Below are 18,475 nucleotides of genomic sequence, written 5' to 3' on the forward strand. Positions count from 1 at the left end.
CTAAGGAGATTCTCAATCATCCAAGTCATGGTTGTCCCAAAGGTGCTTTTCAAAAGGCAACTGGACTTTTTTGCTTCCCCCCCCCCCCCTTGAAAACATTTCGCTTCTCATCCAAGAAGTTTTTGCAGTTTTGACTGAATGGTGGGAAATGGAAGAATTCCAACTCTTTTTAGCACAGTAGAAAATAATATTACAGCCTCAATTTTTTTGCTTATACACAATAATACACATTAGCCATTTCTATGTAATCAGCAAAACCCAAAATCAAAGTTTAATCTTTTCAATCTCAAGCACAAAATCCAGAAGTGGTTTCCAATGGAAACAAAATTAGATGTGTTCTTTTCTTTGAGTAAAGCAGTCACTTTAGCCATCTCTTATTTTTTTCTTTGTTGTGAGAAAATATATATTTCTATTTACACTTATTTATAGACTATCATAATTTATATTAACAAAATTCACTGTATTCTTTCAATTTCTTTAACCTTAAAGGGGAAAAATTTACATCCATTTTGAAATTCTAAAATTTTCTTTAAAACAAATTCTAAAGTAAATAAATTCTAATACATATTTTTAAAACTTCCTGTCAACATACATATTTTCAAATTTACTTTCAATAATATTTTACAAATGTGAGGAATTACAAGCATTATATATATAAAAAAGAAAAAAAACATTTTCAAACCCACTTTATAAACACAAAATTATATATTGGAGCTTTCTTTCAATTACATATACCAGGTTGGTAAATCCATCCTAATTCCAGTTAACTCATTAAGTTCAAGTCCTTCCCTTGAACTTGTCCTCATAGAATAAAATCATTTTCTTCTTTAGAATATCTATCAAATACATATAAACTTCTCTTTTTCTCAAGAGATTTCAACCTTGTTAGCATCCATGTAGTCCCAAACTTGTTCTGAGGACTGTAGATTTACTTAGAACTTAGAAGGCTTGTATTTAAATCATTATTATAATAGGCATTACAGGTAGTCCTCAAATTACAAATGTAATGGAGCTTGCCCATTCCATTTGTAACTCAAAAATTTGTGGGAGTAAATCTTGTATCTTGAACACGATTCACTTCCTGTTTTCATTCACACATTCGCTAACCGAATGCATGGGTGAATGTGCGGTTTGTTAACCGCACATGAGGTACTTCAAGGTGGGGAGGGCCATGGAGAGCCTAGTGATGAAACAGGCTCCCAAGGCCTCCCAGACCAACTAAGATCCTCATGCTTCCCCCTCCCTTCCTGCTGCACCAGACTCACCTTGAAAAGACCCATCTCCTCTCTGCCGCGGTTCCTATTACTGCCTGGATCTGAGGCTGGGGGACACTTCTGTGTGCCTCCAGAGCCAGATCCGGCCTTTTCCAGGCTGCTGCCACCCGGAAATGAGATCTGGGAATGCTTTTGCGGCCTTCAGGAGGCTGGATCCAGGCATTGGAGGCCTTTTCCAAGCTTCTGCCACCCAGATCGGAGGCTGGAGGATGTTTCCTCTGCGCTTCGGAAGCCCGATCCAGGCATTGGAGACCTTTTTCAACTGCTGCCACCCAGATCGGAGGCTGGAGGATGTTTACAGAGCTTTCTGGAGGCCCATTTCTGGGTGGCAGCAGCCTGGAAAAGGCCTCCAATGTCCGGATTGGGCCTCCAGAGGGCTGTGGAAGCATTCCCGAGCCTTAGATCCAGGTGGCAGTGGCCTGAAAAAGGCCTCCAGTGCCTGGATCCAGCCTCCAGAGGCACACGGAAGCATCCTCCAGCTTCGGTTCCATTGTCTGTTGCAGAGAACAGGCCTAAAGTACCATGAGATTACATGAGTAGTGTGAGATCTTGCGCCACTGATCTCATGTGATCTTGTCTTATTTTAGGCCTCCATTCTCTGTGAATGCACCGAAGGCCTGGAGCAGCCAAGAAAGCGAAGGATCTCGATCTTCGCAGGGTGAGTATTGAAGGCTTAGTGCCTAGGGCACAGGTCGGCAACCTGCGGCTCTGGAGCCGCATGTGGCTCTTTGAGCCTTTTCCTGCAGCTGCCAGCCTCCTCTGCCATTTGCAGAGAGAGAGAGAGACAGAGAGAGGCACTTGCGCTTCCCTTCCCTTCTCTCTCTCTCTCTCTCTCTCTCAAAAAGAGAGTGTCCTCACGCTGTTCCGACGAACTGACAAGCTTATTGGGTGGGGCTCCTCCCTTTGCTGCGTCTCTGCAGGAAGCAGGAAGCAGGAGGTGCAGGAGAGAGCCAGCCCAATAATGTGTGTCAGCTTGTTGGAGAAGAGCCTAAAGCCAGCTTGCCAGGTGAGCAGATCAGAAAGAGGGAGAGAGAGAGAGAAAGAAAGAGAGAGAGAGGGAGAGAGAGAGGAAAGAGAAATAGAAGGGGGAGAGGAAAGAGAGAGGGGAAAGAGGAAAGAAAGAGGGAGAGGAAAGAGAGAAAGAGAGATGGAGAGGAAAGAGAGAAAGAGAGAGGGTAGAGAGGAAAGAGAGAGAAAGGGGAGAGAGGAAAGAGAAAGAGAGGAAAGAGGGGGGAGAGAGAAAGAGGGGGAGAGGAAAGAGAAAGAGAGAAAGGAAAGAGACAGAAAGAGAGAGAGAAAGAGGGGGAGAGGAAAGAGAGAGGGGAGAAGAGAGACAGATGAGGGAGAGGAAAGAGAAAGGGAGAGAGGGAGAGGAAAGAGAAAGAGAGAGGGGAGAGAAGAAAGAGAGGGGGAGAGAGATGGAGAGGAAAGAGAGAGGGAGAGAGACAGGGAGAGGAAAGAGGGAAAGGAGAGAGAGAGAAAGAGAGAGGGAAAGAGAAAGAGAAAGAGAGAGAGGAAAAAGAAAGAAAAAGAGAGAGGGAGAGGAAAGAGAGAGGAGGAGGGAGAGGAGAGAGAGAGAAAGAGAGAACTCATGCACAGCAGCCTCTATTTCTTTTTAATAAACTCTTCAATCAAGCTCCCAACCACAAGTTTTGCGGCTCCCAGTGTTTTCTTTTTTCTGGGAAATGGGTCCAAGTGGCTCTTTGAGTGTTTAAGGTTGCAGACCCCTGGCCTAGGGAGATCTGGGCAGGGGTGGGGAGGGAGGGAATAACCATGATGAATGTTGCAATGCCTCTGCGCTCATTCGTAAGGGTGAATGACTGCAGTGGTGCAGCAACATTCGTAATTTCGGGACTTGCTCGTAAGTACTAGGGGAAGCTTATCATGTAACTTCAGACATTCACTAAATATTCACAACTCAGGAATTATCTGTAATAATAATAACTGCTATTCGGGAGTTTTGGAAATCGGTTAACACAAGGTTCGACGGCTTGAGCTTAACTCTTTTGCCACTACGACTGCAAATATGTTTAAAAGTTCCCTGGGAAATTATGGATAATGCTGACCCTGTGTCTAATTCCATGTTGCATGGAACTCCTTGCAACTGTACTTTGAGCCGCAGCTTCTCCTTAAGTGGGTGATGGGCACCTGTTCTATGCACGCTCCTTCTACTGGCGCAATAGCCAACCCTGTGTTGCCCCGGGGCCCAGTACCTTTCCACGGTAACTCTTCTGTTGGGCTTTCCCTCAGGCAACCCTTACAGACAGCAGTGATGTGGCCTTGTTTGCCACACGCCCGGCATATTGCTGTGCGGAACTGGCATTCAGAGCATTTGTGTTGGCCTTCACACCCTGCCCATCGAGTGAAAGGAACTGCCTTGTCAATTGGTCATTGTGGCCTTCTTTCTGGTGGCTGCTGTAACCGGTCGACATCTTGGTCCGATTCAGTCTTCGACCCTCTCAGCATCCTCCTGGTGGACGGCTTCTATGCAGGGAGTGCTCTTGGAGAGCCATAAGGCCTTGACGGCTCCCCCGGCGGCTTCTTCATCTGTTATCTCCCTTAGGGCGTTTTGGAACGAAATAGTCTCTTTAGCGAACAATTTCTATTGGAGTTCCCTGCTTCTCAACCCGCACACTAAGCGGTCTCTTTGAGGTCTTTGAGTTCGCAGGGACAGGCCACTTGATGTAGGGCGGCTATGAACTCTGCAGCCAACTCGCCCGGTCGTTGGTCTCTTGGTTCGAAGGCGTGCCTCCAGGCAATGACTGATAGCTTTGGCTCAAAGTGTTCTTTGAGCATTTTTTTAAGTTCAGAGTAAGTTATGGACTCTAGCAGAGCTGGAGCGACCAAGTTCTCGGTGATTTCAAAAGTCGCTTGGCCACACACGCACAGCAGCACTGCGGCCTTCAAGCCATCTTCACAAACATGGTTGACTTTAAATAATTCTCAACTCTCGTGACGTATGAGCTCCACCTCTGGATGTGCAACGTAAAACTCCGAGAGTTTCCTGAGTTTGGCCATGGTGAGTTGTTTTTGGTATTTTTGGCCTCGCAATGCCTTGTGCTGCCAAGGCTTCTTTTAATCTCCAATGGACGGTTCCTTGGGAGAGCTCTTCCTCCAGCCTTTTCGTACTGGCAGGAATGGGGGGGAACGTGGTCCAACCAAGGCGTCTTCACTTGGCTTTACCCCTAGTGACTCAGCTCTTCAAAGTTTGACATTATATCCCATCCTCATCACCACTGTTGTGTCTGGGTGATCGGTGAGGCATTGATGAGGCAGCAGGTACAACAACAACTCTTTATTTACATTTTAAACAGAAGCCTGGTTAACTACTGCTCCACCTCTATTTATACATTCAGCAATAGGTGGCAGCCAATAGGATTTAAGTATCCTTCCCGCTTAAACATATTTCAATGAGTCTGCAGACAGCAAGTCTGGCACTTAACTGACACAGTCTTACGACCGTTTTTTCAACAATTCCAAGTAATTCACTTCAATATATTACAGATGAAGATGTTAAAGAGCACTGGGCCCAGAACAAAGCCCTGGGGCACCCCACTGCACACTTCCCTCCATGTAGATGCAGTTCCATTGAGGACCACACGCTGAGTATGGCTGGTCAGCCAGCTAAATTGTCTTTCAATTTATCAGAGTTCTTTATGCAGCCATGCTGGTTTATTTTGAGAGCTGTTATTTTTCTTCTTCATTGGTATTGTACTAGACTGGGCTTTTATAATCTCACTTTTCAAAATTTCCCAAGCTTCTTGAGTTGTTTTCCCCTTGAGGATTCTCATCCATTGAATCCTTCCCAAGCTCTCTCTAAGTTTGTTGGAATTAGCTCTCTTAAAGTCCAAGACTCTAGTTTGACTGTGTTCTATTGTTTGTGCTTGCATAATGTTGAATTCCAATATTGCATGGTTATTCCCCTGCCAAGGTTCCTGTGGTTTCAACATCTTCTATCATTTCATCTCTGTTAGTGAGAATTAAGTCCAATATGGCTGATCCCCTAGTTCCCTTCTCTATTTTTTGGTAGACAAAGTTGTCTGCTAGGTTTGTCAGGAATCTGTTTGATCTTCCACTTGGTGCAGAGTTTTTCTCACAGTTGATGTCAGGGTAATTAAAGGCCCTCATTACTATTGTGATGTGCTTCCTACCTTCCTTAGTTAACTGACTAGCAAAAAATTTATCTATTACCTCTCTTTGGTTGGGTGGCCTATAACATATACCTATGGCAATGTCATTCCCCCCCCTTTTATATTGACCCAAATGCATTCAAGACAGTTTTCATCATTGTTGTGCTCTATTTCTGTAGAGATGTAATTATTTCTTATATAGAGAGCAATTTCACATCCTCTTTTATTTGGTCTGTTTCTTTTAAATAATTTGAATCCCTCTAGCTGTGTGTTCCATTTGTGAGTTTCATCACACCAAGTTTCCATAATGGCAACAATATCATATCTGCCCTCATTTACCTGAATTTCTAATTCACCCTGTTTGTTGTTCATGCTCTGTGCGTTCGTGTATAGACATTTGAGTACTTTCTACACAATATGTGTGGTGCCTGAGTTCTCCTATTTTCTTACCACCTGTATTAGTTTCAGATTTATATTCTAAAATTTTAGTTAAGTCCTTTGCATTGTCAAACACTTGTGGAATAGCAACAGTGGTTTGGTAACTTCGGTAACATAATTGCATTTCTGGGTAATTCATCTTTCCTCCAATTACTTGAGTAATATGTTCCTCTTGTTCCTCTTTTGTAACATCTTTAGTTCATAATTAATTTGAAAAGTGAATTGTCTTATTTAAGCACTTTTCAAATATAGCTTTGGTGATCTAATGCTTTCTATAGTTCTTCATTTTCATTTTCTATTCTTTAGCTTCCTCTTGTGGTCAAAGAGCAGGCTTTTATAAATTAACTGGTATTTCCTAGCCAGTCAGAATTCATTAAAGTTGTAAGATTTCAGCAACTGACAAAAATAATTCCAAAGTTACAGATTATAACTTCCAACATCAAATAAGAATGATACATTCATAAAAATGACAAAATAAAACCACAACTGTCTAGATCCTTATGTTTCTCCATCAAAGGTAAAAGAAAAATACTCCATTTTCATTATTTTAACCCACCTCTAGCAACGATGACTTGGCAATTAAAGATGCTGAGTTTGTCAGCTGGGGAGCTGACAGCCTGGGTTTGAGACCTGAGCTTCCATGCAATGGGGTGAGCGCCCATTACTTGCCCCAGTTCCTGCCCCCCTAGCAGTTTGAAAACATACAAATGCAAGTAGATTAATAGGTACTACTTCAGTGGGAAGGTAACAGTATTCCATGTGCTTTGTCATATAGCCATGCTAGACACATGACTACAGAAATTGTCTTCAGATAATGTTGGCTCCTTCAGCCAAGAAATGGAGTTGGACCCTATGCCCTAGAGTTGGACACGATTGACCTTTAGTTTTTACCAGCAGCTCTGTTCCTTGTCATTCAGCAATAACAATATCTCCAAAATAGCACAGATCTTCAAAAAGGACTAACTCAGGAGTGACTGAAAAGAGTCTCTTTTAGTTCAACAAAGTAAATAATCCAATAAAGTGTTGAAGAAGTGAGAAACACAACATTGTCAGTTTGAAAAATAAATTCCAGAATACCTACTTTTTCAACAAAGAAGTGATTGCAGTCCCATCCTCCAGCTGAACGGCTTACCAGCTATTCTGAAAGACAGCTCCCAGGGTCTTCCTACAGATACTCCTATATGGAGGATTTTGTGGGATGATTCTAGGACTCTCCATAACCCAGGACAGTCATATAAACTAAGACAATACAGTTCCTTTGTTAGTAAATTGAAAAAAGCTTCAGTTCGAAGAAAATTCTTTCGAAGAGCTTTCTCCTGGACTGTTAGTCATTCATCTTCTAGCCTCCAGTCTATTCTTGAAAATCTCCATTAATGGAGCACCCACAACTCCAGAAGGCAAACTATTCCATTAATTGTTCTATCAGGAAATTTCTTCTTAGTTCCAAATTGGATCTCTTCCACTCTTTACTTCTTGTCCTGCACTGTCAGATCCCCAAACCATTATTGTTTTCCCTGCATATCTCTTGTTTGGGGCCTGCCATTTTTCTGGGAGGGGGGGATTTGCTTTCGCTTGGGATAACTTTTGCTTCCTACGTTTCCTCTCCCGCCTCTATACACTTGAGAGAAGAATGTGTCTCCCTGATATGGAGAAACGAAACTGGAGAATATCTTGAGATTTGCGCCAACTGTGTTAGTTACCCAAACATCACGCCACCTGTGGACTGGCTGGATTTCAAATGGACATTATGACTTTGGTGGGAGGAGGAAGCTTGTTAGTTTAATTATACCGTTTAAGCGGGATTTTCCCCAGATCTCGCCTTAGCTTCCCTATTGTCACTAACCCTAATAAAGATTCCTTTTGAGACAATGCCTAATAAAGATTCCTTTTGAGACAATGCCTGTCTCTTGGGTGGTTAGCTGAGGTGGGTCCTTACATAAGGCAAGATCTGCATAGTACTCAACCCGGAGAAGCTGCTACTCTGCCAGGCGAGTCGCAACTGAATTCCACATGGAGAAGTTCCTGGCAGAGAAATGGGCCGAAGACCTCCTCTGCATGAAACCAGATGAAACCCTCTTTAGGGACCTGGAAGATGCTGGACTCTTTGGTGAAGAAGATTGAGCCAGATGGTCACTTGGGGTCAGGAAAAAAGAAGGATGGGAAGAGAAAGCCCTGAAAGTAACCCTTACTCGAGGTGGAGGGAAGAAAAAGGCAAAGGAAAAAAAAATCCAAAACCTGCCCCTCCTGATAAAGATGGAGAAAAGGAAGAATCGAAATTGGGGACGATGGAAGTAGTGATGGAGTACATGAAAAAGTCCCTCAACGAGTTTAAGATGCAGCTGAAAGAATTCCCTGAATCAGAGAAAGAAGCAGAGAGCAAATTGGTCTGAGAGATGGCAGCAGCTGGAGCCCTAGCTTTGGAAGGTGGAACAGCTGACTGGATGGTGACCCTGTGCAATTGCAATGCACCCAAATTGAAAAATTTCAGCCGTTTTATGGCTGCTCTCCACTGACGTTTTGAAGACCAGCTGGCAGACAAGAAAGCCCAGGAGTGCATAAAGACAATGAAGCAAGGAAGAAGACCAGTCACTGAGTATACTGAATAATTCAGAGAATTAGCCAGCTGTCTTGGTAAACAGTTTACATCCTGGTAAACTGTTTCCAGGTTGGGCTCAACGAGGAGCTGTATAATGCCTGCGTAGCTTGTGGAGCCACCGGACGGCTGTACAACTGATGCCTGCTAGCTGAGAAAGTGGAGATAGATCAATGCAAGCACCTACACCTCACAGTGAGACCCAGCTTTAAATCACAATCAGAGAAGCGAGGGGAGACCGCACAAGGTTTGCCTGCCCTATCTCACACCACTGCCTGCTTCAAATATGATAAAGAGGGACATTGAGCTGTGGATTACCACAGCAAGATACCTGCCAAGAAAGGGGATCATCTACCGGCTGGAAGACCTCCAAGACCCTCAGTGCACCCCAGGGAGACTGCAATGAGATCCAAAGAAGTCGTAGAGCTCCCCCGTGGCCGTGACCAAGAGAGTTGAGCTCCGACTCCATGCTATGATGACCTGGAAGGGACGGAGAGTGACTATGAAAATGACCCATTGATGAGTAGACCAACTGACCCCATAACAGTGCCTATAGAGCTTTCCATACCGGGCACTGAGAGGACAGTAAAATTAGCAGCTTTACTGGAGTCAGGATGCACCCGATGCATGATTATCCCAGAACTAGTGGGGGAAATGGGGATACCCCTCAGGAGGCTAAAAACTCCAATTACCTTTTGCAAATTGGACGATTTGGTTGCAGGAGGGGTGCCTGCCAGTTTTGTCACCAGACCCTTATATATTGACCTGGGGGACCACGCAGAGGCTCTAGCATTTATTGTGGCCCCAGGAATAGAGTGGCCATTAGTTCTCAGACTGGCTTGGCTAAAAAAGTGGAACCCCATGATCAACTGTCTAAAGCAGTGGTGGTGAACCAATGGCACACGTGCCAGAGGTGGCACTCAGAGGCTTCTCTGTGGGCATGCGTGCCGTTCCCCAGAGATGGCAACTGTCCCTCTTCAACCAGCCACCTGCTAACTCACCGAGGTCCCACGTGGCTGGATGCATCCCAGCACCTATGCGCTCGCTGGCCTCTGTGTGCAGGGGCCGATGGTGTCAGGCAGCAGCTGCCCCAGCCCCTGCCTCACCTTGCCCTGTGACAATGGCACGCCCGCCCTGCCTCGCCTCGCCTTGCCTCACTCCGCAGGACGAGCCTCCTGTCCACCCCCCCACCTGCCAGAGATCCCCTGGATCTCCCCCAACCCTGCCCAGCCCCCACAGGTGTCCCTCCCCACAAGCAACATTGAGGTGATCATGCCCACCTTAGCCACACCCACCCAGTCTGCCATGACCACCACAGCGATGCCCACCTAGTGGGCCACGCCCACCTGGCACCTGGTGATAAATAAGTGGGTTTTGGGTTGCAGTTTGAGCACTCGGTCTCTAAAAGGTTCACCATCATTGGTCTAAAGGGAATTTTTTTTCTGAGCTAGACTGTAATGACGTCCTACTTGAGTTCCGATGAAAGCCAGAAACCAGGAACGTTAAACAACCATCAGATTTATTGTATTGTGTGGAAATAAAGTTAGCACTGGGAGTGGTTTTCTCCCAGTGTCTTATATACATCAAACAAAGCACACCCCCATCAGACCCCACCCTTACCTAGCCCAGCCCCGTTCTATTAAGCCACAATTGGTTTGGTAAAAAACACAGCAGCTGTTCAGTGTTCAGCCCCTCCCATACCTATCACCTCGCTCACGCGCCCCTCCCCATCTGCAGATGTGCTAGCAAGGAGTCAACCAACATTTCTTCCACATAACAGGATCAAGAAAGGCTGCCTGAAATATAACTCTCATGTTAACAAACCTCCTCTTCCTTGTTTGAAATCTGAACAGTAGCATCCTAGTAGAATTGCCTAGCTATATACAATAAAATCTTGCTATTAGCTTTATATTATTCAATTTATCTGTAATGGATTATGCTTAAAGAAATGAGTCTATCAACTGAAACCTATCAAATATTGTAGACCTGGCCCTTACAAGTTGACGTATAGCCACTTTCATCTAATACATATGCATTTGTGTCTAGGAGGTAATTTGAATTGGGAAGAATAAAGGGTTCATTAAGATGATATAGTTTTTTAAAAAAAATCACACTAAGTAACTTTACATGGAAATTGAGCTTTTACTTACTGGTGTCATATTTTTAGGCTTTTGTGTTATTACTATAACTTGGAAATGCATTGGGGTGACTAGTTTGATAAGGCTAACCTCTTAGTCAAAAATAGCTTTTTTTCCCCTTATGTTTTGCAGAGTTTAAAAAGGTTTATTTGGGGCATAGTAGGTTGCCATACTAGCACTTGAAAAATTCCTGCCAATTAAGCATATAAACATTTAGCTTTTGGCATGGAAAGGAAAAAACAGAACAACAGAGTTGGAAGGAATCTTTGAAGTCTTCTAGTCCAACCAGCTGCTCAAGTAAGAGATGCTATACCATTTCAGACAAGTGGCTGTCCGGTCTTTTCTTAAAAGCCTCCAGTGATGAGAGCACCCACAACTTCTGAAGGCAAGCCGTTCCACTGGTTAATTGTTCTCACCGTTAGGAAATTTATCCTTAGTTCTAGGTTGCTTCTCTCTTTGATTAGTTTCTATCCATTGCTTCTTGCCCTGCCTTCAGGTGCTTTGGAGAATAGACTGACCCCCCCATTCTTTGTGGCAGCCCCTCAAATATTGAAACACTATCATGTCAATTCCATTCACCAGATTTGACATATTCAATTCTTGAAACCGTTCTTCATATATTTTAGCTTCCAATCATCTTTGTTGCTCTTCTCTTCACTCTTTATAGAATCTCAGTATCTTTTTTAATATTGTACAATCTAAACTGGATGCAGTAGTCTAAGTGTGGTCTTACCAAAGCTTTATAAAGCGGTATTAACACTTCAGGTGATCTTGATTCTATCCCTCTGCTAATACAGTCTTAAGCTTTTTTGGGTGGCTGCAGCACATTGCTGAATCATATTTAAGTGGTTGCCATGCCTAGATTCATCTCACACTTACTGCTATTGAGCCCGGTTCCACCTATTGGAGCTAGCTTTCAGCATACCAAACTTCAACTGCAATTTCCTACTCACTGAAAATTATTCAGCATGCATAATTCAGTCAAGCAGATGCAATGAAAATGTTTATTGCCTGGATTAAATTTTGTACTTCATTGTCAGAGCTCAATTAGTGACAGGAGATTCTCAAAATAGGAAGGCAGAGAATGCAAACCCCACCACTTTCAACTAAGTTTGAGGAAGTCTGAGAAAAAATCTTTTTTGTTTTTTTTGGTAAGAAGACAGCAGAAAGGATTGAAAGAATATAAATTATAAGTATAAATTCTGCCTATGGCTGTCAAATGATTTTAATGGCTTCCATTCTCAACTTGCAAGATTTACTTCATTTAGAGGTAGAATTTCTGCCTAGGCTTCCAGTCACATAATCTTCATAAATCTACAGGTGGTAAGTCTACAGAAATAACACTTCCAAACCAAAGACATCAACCAAAATAATTAGACTTCCCTAAGATTGACACAACCGTAGGCAAGTCTAATGATTTTGGTGGCTATTTTTTGTTTGGAAGTATCATTCCTGTAGACTTATCATCTATAGATTTATGAAGATTATGAGACTGCAAGATACTTCCACCAGAATCAAAAAGTAACTGGATTTTGACAAGCAGCAGCCTGATCTTGGTCTGACCTCCTGATTCTTCTCATGTGAAGCAAATGAATTCTCCAACTCTCCTTATGGTCCATGTAGCTGTTTAAGCAAGAGATAACAGCACACAATAAAGCCAGGCAGTTGGAGATATATTTCCTTGACAAGTGGAAGTGAAGCATTCATAATTATGAATATCTTTGGACCAGCTAAATTAAAAAAAATAGCTGTCTTCCCTATAGATAAGTTTAGTGCTATTCTTCCTTTTTTGCCATAAGGAAGTTAGTTCATGCATTATAATGTAATGCTTCCTGTGTTGTGACTTTTTTAAGGCAGGCTGCCAAATTCAAAAGTGTGCAAGTGTGTGTATGTGTGTGTGTGTAGTGGCAGCCTGCAAAAAACACGCTTTCATTAGTTTCTATTTCTTACTGAACTTTTTAAAATGTTCGAAGTACATTTTTCTGAAAGCTACTTAGTTAATTTTACTGAGTTGAGTAGCAGCATTCAGGATAGATTACCAACCATTTACTGTTGTGATTTTGTATGTACCTATGGCAAAAAAAAAAAAAAGGAAAATGATTCTGACAAAATATTTCCAAAAGGGGCTATTCCATTTTAATTTTTTTTTTTCAGTTTGTGGCCAGCTCTAGCTAGCATCAACCACTTGAGAATTAACATTTCATCCTAAATCCTGACCATCTCTTCCAATAGTTTTTGATTTTTACTGATTCACTCTGGATTGACACCATGTGTAAGGACCCACCCCACTTTACATCTTACGAAGACAGAACTCTTGGAATATCTCTTCCAATAGGCATCTTTATTAAGAGAAGATGGTTCCAGCGACGATCCCAGGCATTACATTTCCAACCCTTTTTCCTCGCTGCCGGCAGAAGGGAGACTTCAGAGAGATAGTAGATGAAAGGCTGTGGCCATATTGTTATGGTCAGTCCTCTTGATAAGAATCACATTCAGTCCTTTGTAGTTTAAATGAAGGAAGTGAGAGTCATAAACCCCCATGCTCCTTCTTCCCCTTTCGTAGTATGACAGAATCCACAAAGAGTAAGAAATGGATCTTTTTTCAGAGTAGGTAGGTAGAACTTAAATGTAATTGGGTTTTGACACTATGTTTGGAATTGTGCCTTGCAGACTCTGAACTTTTCTTGCCCCCTGAGCTCTCTTTAAGAAGAATTTAAGTTTTGCCTGGTGGATTTGTCTAGTGGAGTTATTTTGTTTGAGCAACTTTCAAGTGCTTTGTGGACTATTGGTCTGCTCGTGGCTGGACCTGATTAGGACAGTCCTGGGGTTTGGATGAAGGGAATTGCTGGGGAACATTAATAAACTCATTAAACCACAATTACATGTGTGTGTGAGTGGGGAGCACAGTCTCATGTAATTTTATGCATTTAGTGCTCAGTACCAGCACATTTATTTGCTCAAACTGCATTGTATAAAAGTCTGCCTAGGAAAGGCAGTATGAATATAATCAACCTCCTTAGTTATTGTTTCTAGATAATGACAACCAAGAATAATTGACTGGGAAATATAAGTTATCTCAAGGTGTAGAGTCAGACAGCCTTATCATATGTTCTTGAGATTCTGTGCTACTATGCTTAGCTCAGAAAATTTGGCAAGAGGTGTTAAGGAATTATTTGGGACTGTTTGCAAAAAAATCTTGTGGCCAGTGACTATTCTATTTTCTCCATTATGTATTTTCAAGAGAAGAAAGGAAAAAAGAAACAATGAAATTCAAAATAGCTGTAGGGAAAAAAACAATGTAATCAAATGCTGCAAAGACCACTTCCAGCTTCTGTTGTACATAGCATCTCCATAGTATGTTAACCAGAAGAAATCAACTAGACTAGAGTCATTAGAACACTGATTCTACATTTCCCATTTCCACCACGACTGTCTTCAGCTGAGAATAGTATTCAATTGCTGCTTTGCCATTCTCTCGTCCAAACCCTGAAAAGAGAGATAAATTTATGATAAACTGTAACCATATGCTCTAAAAATGTGCAAACAATGCAACAAAGCATGAGGAATCTGTCAAAACAAACTTAATAGTCTCATTCCAGAAGTTGACTCTTTAGATTCCTAATGATAAAATATAAATGACAACTTCTTCATGTAAAAATCAAGTGTTTCCCCCCACCCACTCAGTAAGCAGTTATGAGTCAAACATACAGTTTACAAATCTAACATTGATTTAATACCAGTTTTTCTTCTCTCCATTTTAAATTAAAATGCAATGTATATATTTTTGTACTTAAGAGAAGTTTCTTTACAGCATATATGTGTATGTAGAAGTCATCCTTACTAAATGGATATTACTCATAAAACAGGTTTGCATAAGTATGTAGGTCCTCTGTCTTATTTTAAATAAATCCAACTTCTTTTTGAAATAAACAGATTTCCGAAAGAAGATGAAATTATAATGAGAGAGGAACAAATCAGTGGCTAATCTGGCTATCACTGCTACTGTAAACTGGGTAATAAAGTTCTGCTGCTTTAATTCTGTACATTGAAATTGTGAAATTTAGTTCATAATCCAATTTAGGATAATTTTTCATATTTTGTCAAGTATCATGTAAGCAGCTTCCAACAGCCAAAATATTACAGCAAGTTACTGAATGGAATACCTGACATCTTGTATCCTCCAAAGGGAAGCTCCACAGGACTGACATTATAATTGTTGATGAAACACATACCAGCCTGGAGACCAGCTGCTACTCTGTGGGCACGCTGGATATCTCTGTAAAGCAGAATGATAATTTAAATTCACTCTCATTTCGCTAGTATAAAGCCCATTATTTATTAACTCTTTCCTTGTGATACTGCTAGGGATGTCTGCCATTTTAGTGAGGAATAGGAAAGTAAGGATAATATTCAGTTTTTATCAACTAAGAACCATGCAGCAAACAGCTTTTTGCCATGCTCCAAGTTGACTGCTTCCAGCCTCACAGCTGTCATAAATGTCTTATTACTACATATGCAGCTCCACTTGCCACAGCCATCTCCCCACTCAACCTCCTGAAATATATTCCCTTTCTTGATTGTACCTGGTGAAGACACCTCCTGCCAGGCCAAAACGAGTATTGTTGGCTCTCTCTAAGACCTCTTCTTCTGTATCAAAAGGTAGAATAGACATGACTGGTCCAAAAATCTCCTCTTTTACACATGTCATGGTGTCCTTACAGTTTCCTGGAAGCAACACAGGAATGATCATACAATATTCAACTTCTAAGAACTAAGCAGAATTTCAGAACTACTTTTTAAAGATATTTTTTGTAAGATCTGAGATAAACTTTTAAATTAAATAAATGGCCAGAGCACATCCTTAAATACTTAAATTTAAGTCCCACTTTAGAGAGTTTCAGTTTTAATCATCTGATCATGAAGTCTGTTTTTAATGTCTACAACATATCAGGCACTACGTTCCTCAATGCAATTGGCTTAATTAATCTCAGATAAATCTATAAGGCAATTTTTTCCAGTATAACTGACACTGCCTCCTGGTCTGCATCTATATAACCGTGAAAATAGAATCAAAGGATGGAAGGAACCTTGGAGTTCTAATCCAAACCCCTGTTTAAGGCAAAACACCTTAGACTATCCCAGTCAAACGGTTGTCCATTTTTTTTCTTGAAGACCTCCAACGATGGAGTACCCACAACTTCAGGAAATAAGCTGTTCCATTAATTGTTTCTCTTTAGTTCCAAATTGGATCTCTCTTTAACAAGCTTCACCCTTTGCTTCTTGTCCTGCCTTCAGATGCTTTGGAGAATAATTTGACCCCCTAAAATACCAGAAGACAGCTAACAGGTCACCCTAATCAGGCTAGACCAGAGGTAGGGAACCTTGGCTCTTTTATCATTTGTGGAGAATTCCTGAACCAGCCATGCTGACTCAGGAATTCTGGGAGTTGAAGTCCACAAGTCATAAAAGAGCCAAGGTTCCCTACCCCTGCTAGACATACCTAGTTCCCTTAACCAGGCTTAGCCTCCAGACCCCTTAATATCCTTGTAATCCTAGGGACTCAGCATTTTTTTTGTAATGTGACCAGATTGGATAGCATTCCAAGTATGGACTCACTAACGCAGTATACAGCAGTACTATCACTTCTCATGATCTTGATGCTAGTTAATGCATCATAGGCTTTTTGGGCAGCTGCAGCACATTGCTGTCATACTTAAGTATAGTCCACTAAGATATCTCCCTCTCATTACTATTGTTGCAACCACCTAGCTGTGCATTTAGTTTTTCCTGCCTAAATGAACTTTTCTCTCTGAACCATCCTGTTGGCTATGGCCCTATGCTCAGTTCTATTAAGATGAATCATCTTTCCAAGATGTTAGCCCCCCCCATCTGATGTTGTCTGCAAATTTGATAAGTTCTCCTTCTAATCTAGATCATTTATGAAGAAATTGAAGAGCATGGGCCCAAGACACTTGTATGCATGCATACTTCACTCCATGTAGATGTAGTTTCATTGAGGACTACACACTAGTGTGGTTGGTCAGCCAGTTGTGAATCCATTGGTGGATATAGGCTGTAAGTCAAATGCCTTACTGAAGTCTAAGTTAACTATATCCACAGTTTCATCTTCTAATTTAGTCACTTTGTCAAAGTAGGCAATAAGGGTTGTCTGCTGATCTGTTTTTAATAACCAATGTTGATTTCTAGTAAGTGCTCATTCCTAGGTGCTCTATTATCTTCAGGATTTTCCTGGGTCTTGATGTCTGGCTGGTCTGTAGTATTCCCTTTTTTTTTTAAAGATTGAACCGTATCAGCTCTTTTTGACTCCACAGTAGTTCCCTGGTGTTCCAGCTTTGAGAGTGGTGATGACCTGCCAGCTCCTGAACCATAAACCATCTGGTCCTGGTAATCTCTTACCATGGATAGGTATTCTCTTACCATTTTCTTGCCTATTTTGATTTGTATTCCTATTCTGTCTTTTATAGATAGGACTATTTTTTTCCTTTTGCATAAAGGTGATGGCACTGTCTATCCCACAATGTTTGATCTTACCAAGAAGAGGTAAATTGGGTGGCCAATAAATTTAATACGTAAGTAAGTAAATAAATAAATAAATAAAGTAGGCTGTGGAATTTGTCAAATTCCTTGCTGTGGAATTTGTCAAGTAAACTATATCCATAGCATTTCCCTGATCCACTAATTTAGTCACTTTATCATTTTAATTTAATCACTTTTTAGCACCATGTTATTACCTTGTCTTCCCCCTACCCCTTTAGTCTAGTTTAGTAAGAGCAAAGTTTTGACTATGGTTAAAAAGTAGTGCCAATTGCATTAATAATATAGTATCCATACCTAAGACACAAGGAGACATATAAAAGCCATTTTTCAGACTGGGATCATCTGGCACAAATGCATCCCCTCCACACAGGACTTCTACACCCTAAAAAGTGTAACAGAAGATAATGGCAGAAAACCACAATGCATTTTAGGAATAATTAGCAAAACGTTGCCAACCTGTACAGGAAGGTACCAAAGCTTGAGTGGATATAATAAAACACTAGACTGGACAGAAGATTCTTTCTCTTGGTGTAATATCACTATTGGCAATAGAAATGAATCTTCTCCAATCACATAATGTCATTAAGTGTTTGAAACCCAAATGGTTTGACATTTCATCATTTTGAAATGTTAACAGCATTGGAAGAAGTATGACTGACATGTTTCATTTCCTCATTTTTGCTACAATAGAGTAAGCTACAGTACTTCAAAATATTTATGATCAGGATACTCAGCAGATTGCCTTCTGTATTAATCTAATCTAAATAAATTTATAGGGAAGAGCTAACTAAGACTTAAGTCAGTGCTTCTCAATCTTAACAACTTTAAAATAACTGGATTTCAACACCCAGAATTCCCTAGCCAGCATGCTGATTTGTACTGTGCCCAGAGCTTGCTGGCTGGGGAATTTTGGGAGTTGGAGTCCATCCATCTTAAAGTTGCTAAACCTGAGAAGCACTGACTTAAGTCTTAGTTAGCTCTTCCCTATAAATTTCTTTTAAAAAGCAGCATATATGCTAAGGAGGTAGAAATAGACAAGGAACAAAGTATGTTTTTAGTTTCTGATTAAACTAACTCTGTCTTTATTGATTTTTTTTGCAAACTATAGAATTACTTGTAGGAACTTAACACCATAAAACCCTGAAGCTCTTAACTTAGCTCAGGTAAATATAGTACAATTATAACATAATCAAGATACAAAGTCGTTAAGTATAGATTAGTAAGCAATTTCCTTATATAATATCCTGATTAAATTATTTTCTGTATTATCCCATGGAAGAAACAAACAGTAAGAGACTGTTTTTAATCAGAAGTTCGTATTATTGCATATAACCAGCAGACTAT

General features: G+C 41.2%; 1 protein-coding gene across 2 annotated transcripts in view; it reads right to left on the reverse strand.

Moving 5' to 3' along the window:
* Positions 1–13,853: 13,853 nt before the first annotated feature.
* ALDH9A1 (aldehyde dehydrogenase 9 family member A1) overlaps positions 13,854–18,475 on the reverse strand; it is a 28,984-nt gene continuing 24,362 nt past the window's right edge. For both annotated transcript variants that reach the window (XM_039325982.1, XM_039325981.1), the window contains exons 9-12: positions 17,426–17,513; positions 15,157–15,298; positions 14,737–14,849; positions 13,854–14,059 (exon numbers count right to left, since the gene is read on the reverse strand). In XM_039325982.1, coding sequence (XP_039181916.1) covers positions 13,965–14,059; positions 14,737–14,849; positions 15,157–15,298; positions 17,426–17,513 — 438 coding nt within the window. In that variant the 3' untranslated portion in view covers positions 13,854–13,964. The remainder of the gene's footprint in view (positions 14,060–14,736; positions 14,850–15,156; positions 15,299–17,425; positions 17,514–18,475) is intronic.

This window comes from Crotalus tigris, unplaced genomic scaffold (assembly GCF_016545835.1).
Source record: "Crotalus tigris isolate CLP2741 ecotype Arizona unplaced genomic scaffold, ASM1654583v1 scf7180000024339.11422700, whole genome shotgun sequence".
Taxonomy (NCBI): domain Eukaryota; kingdom Metazoa; phylum Chordata; class Lepidosauria; order Squamata; family Viperidae; genus Crotalus; species Crotalus tigris.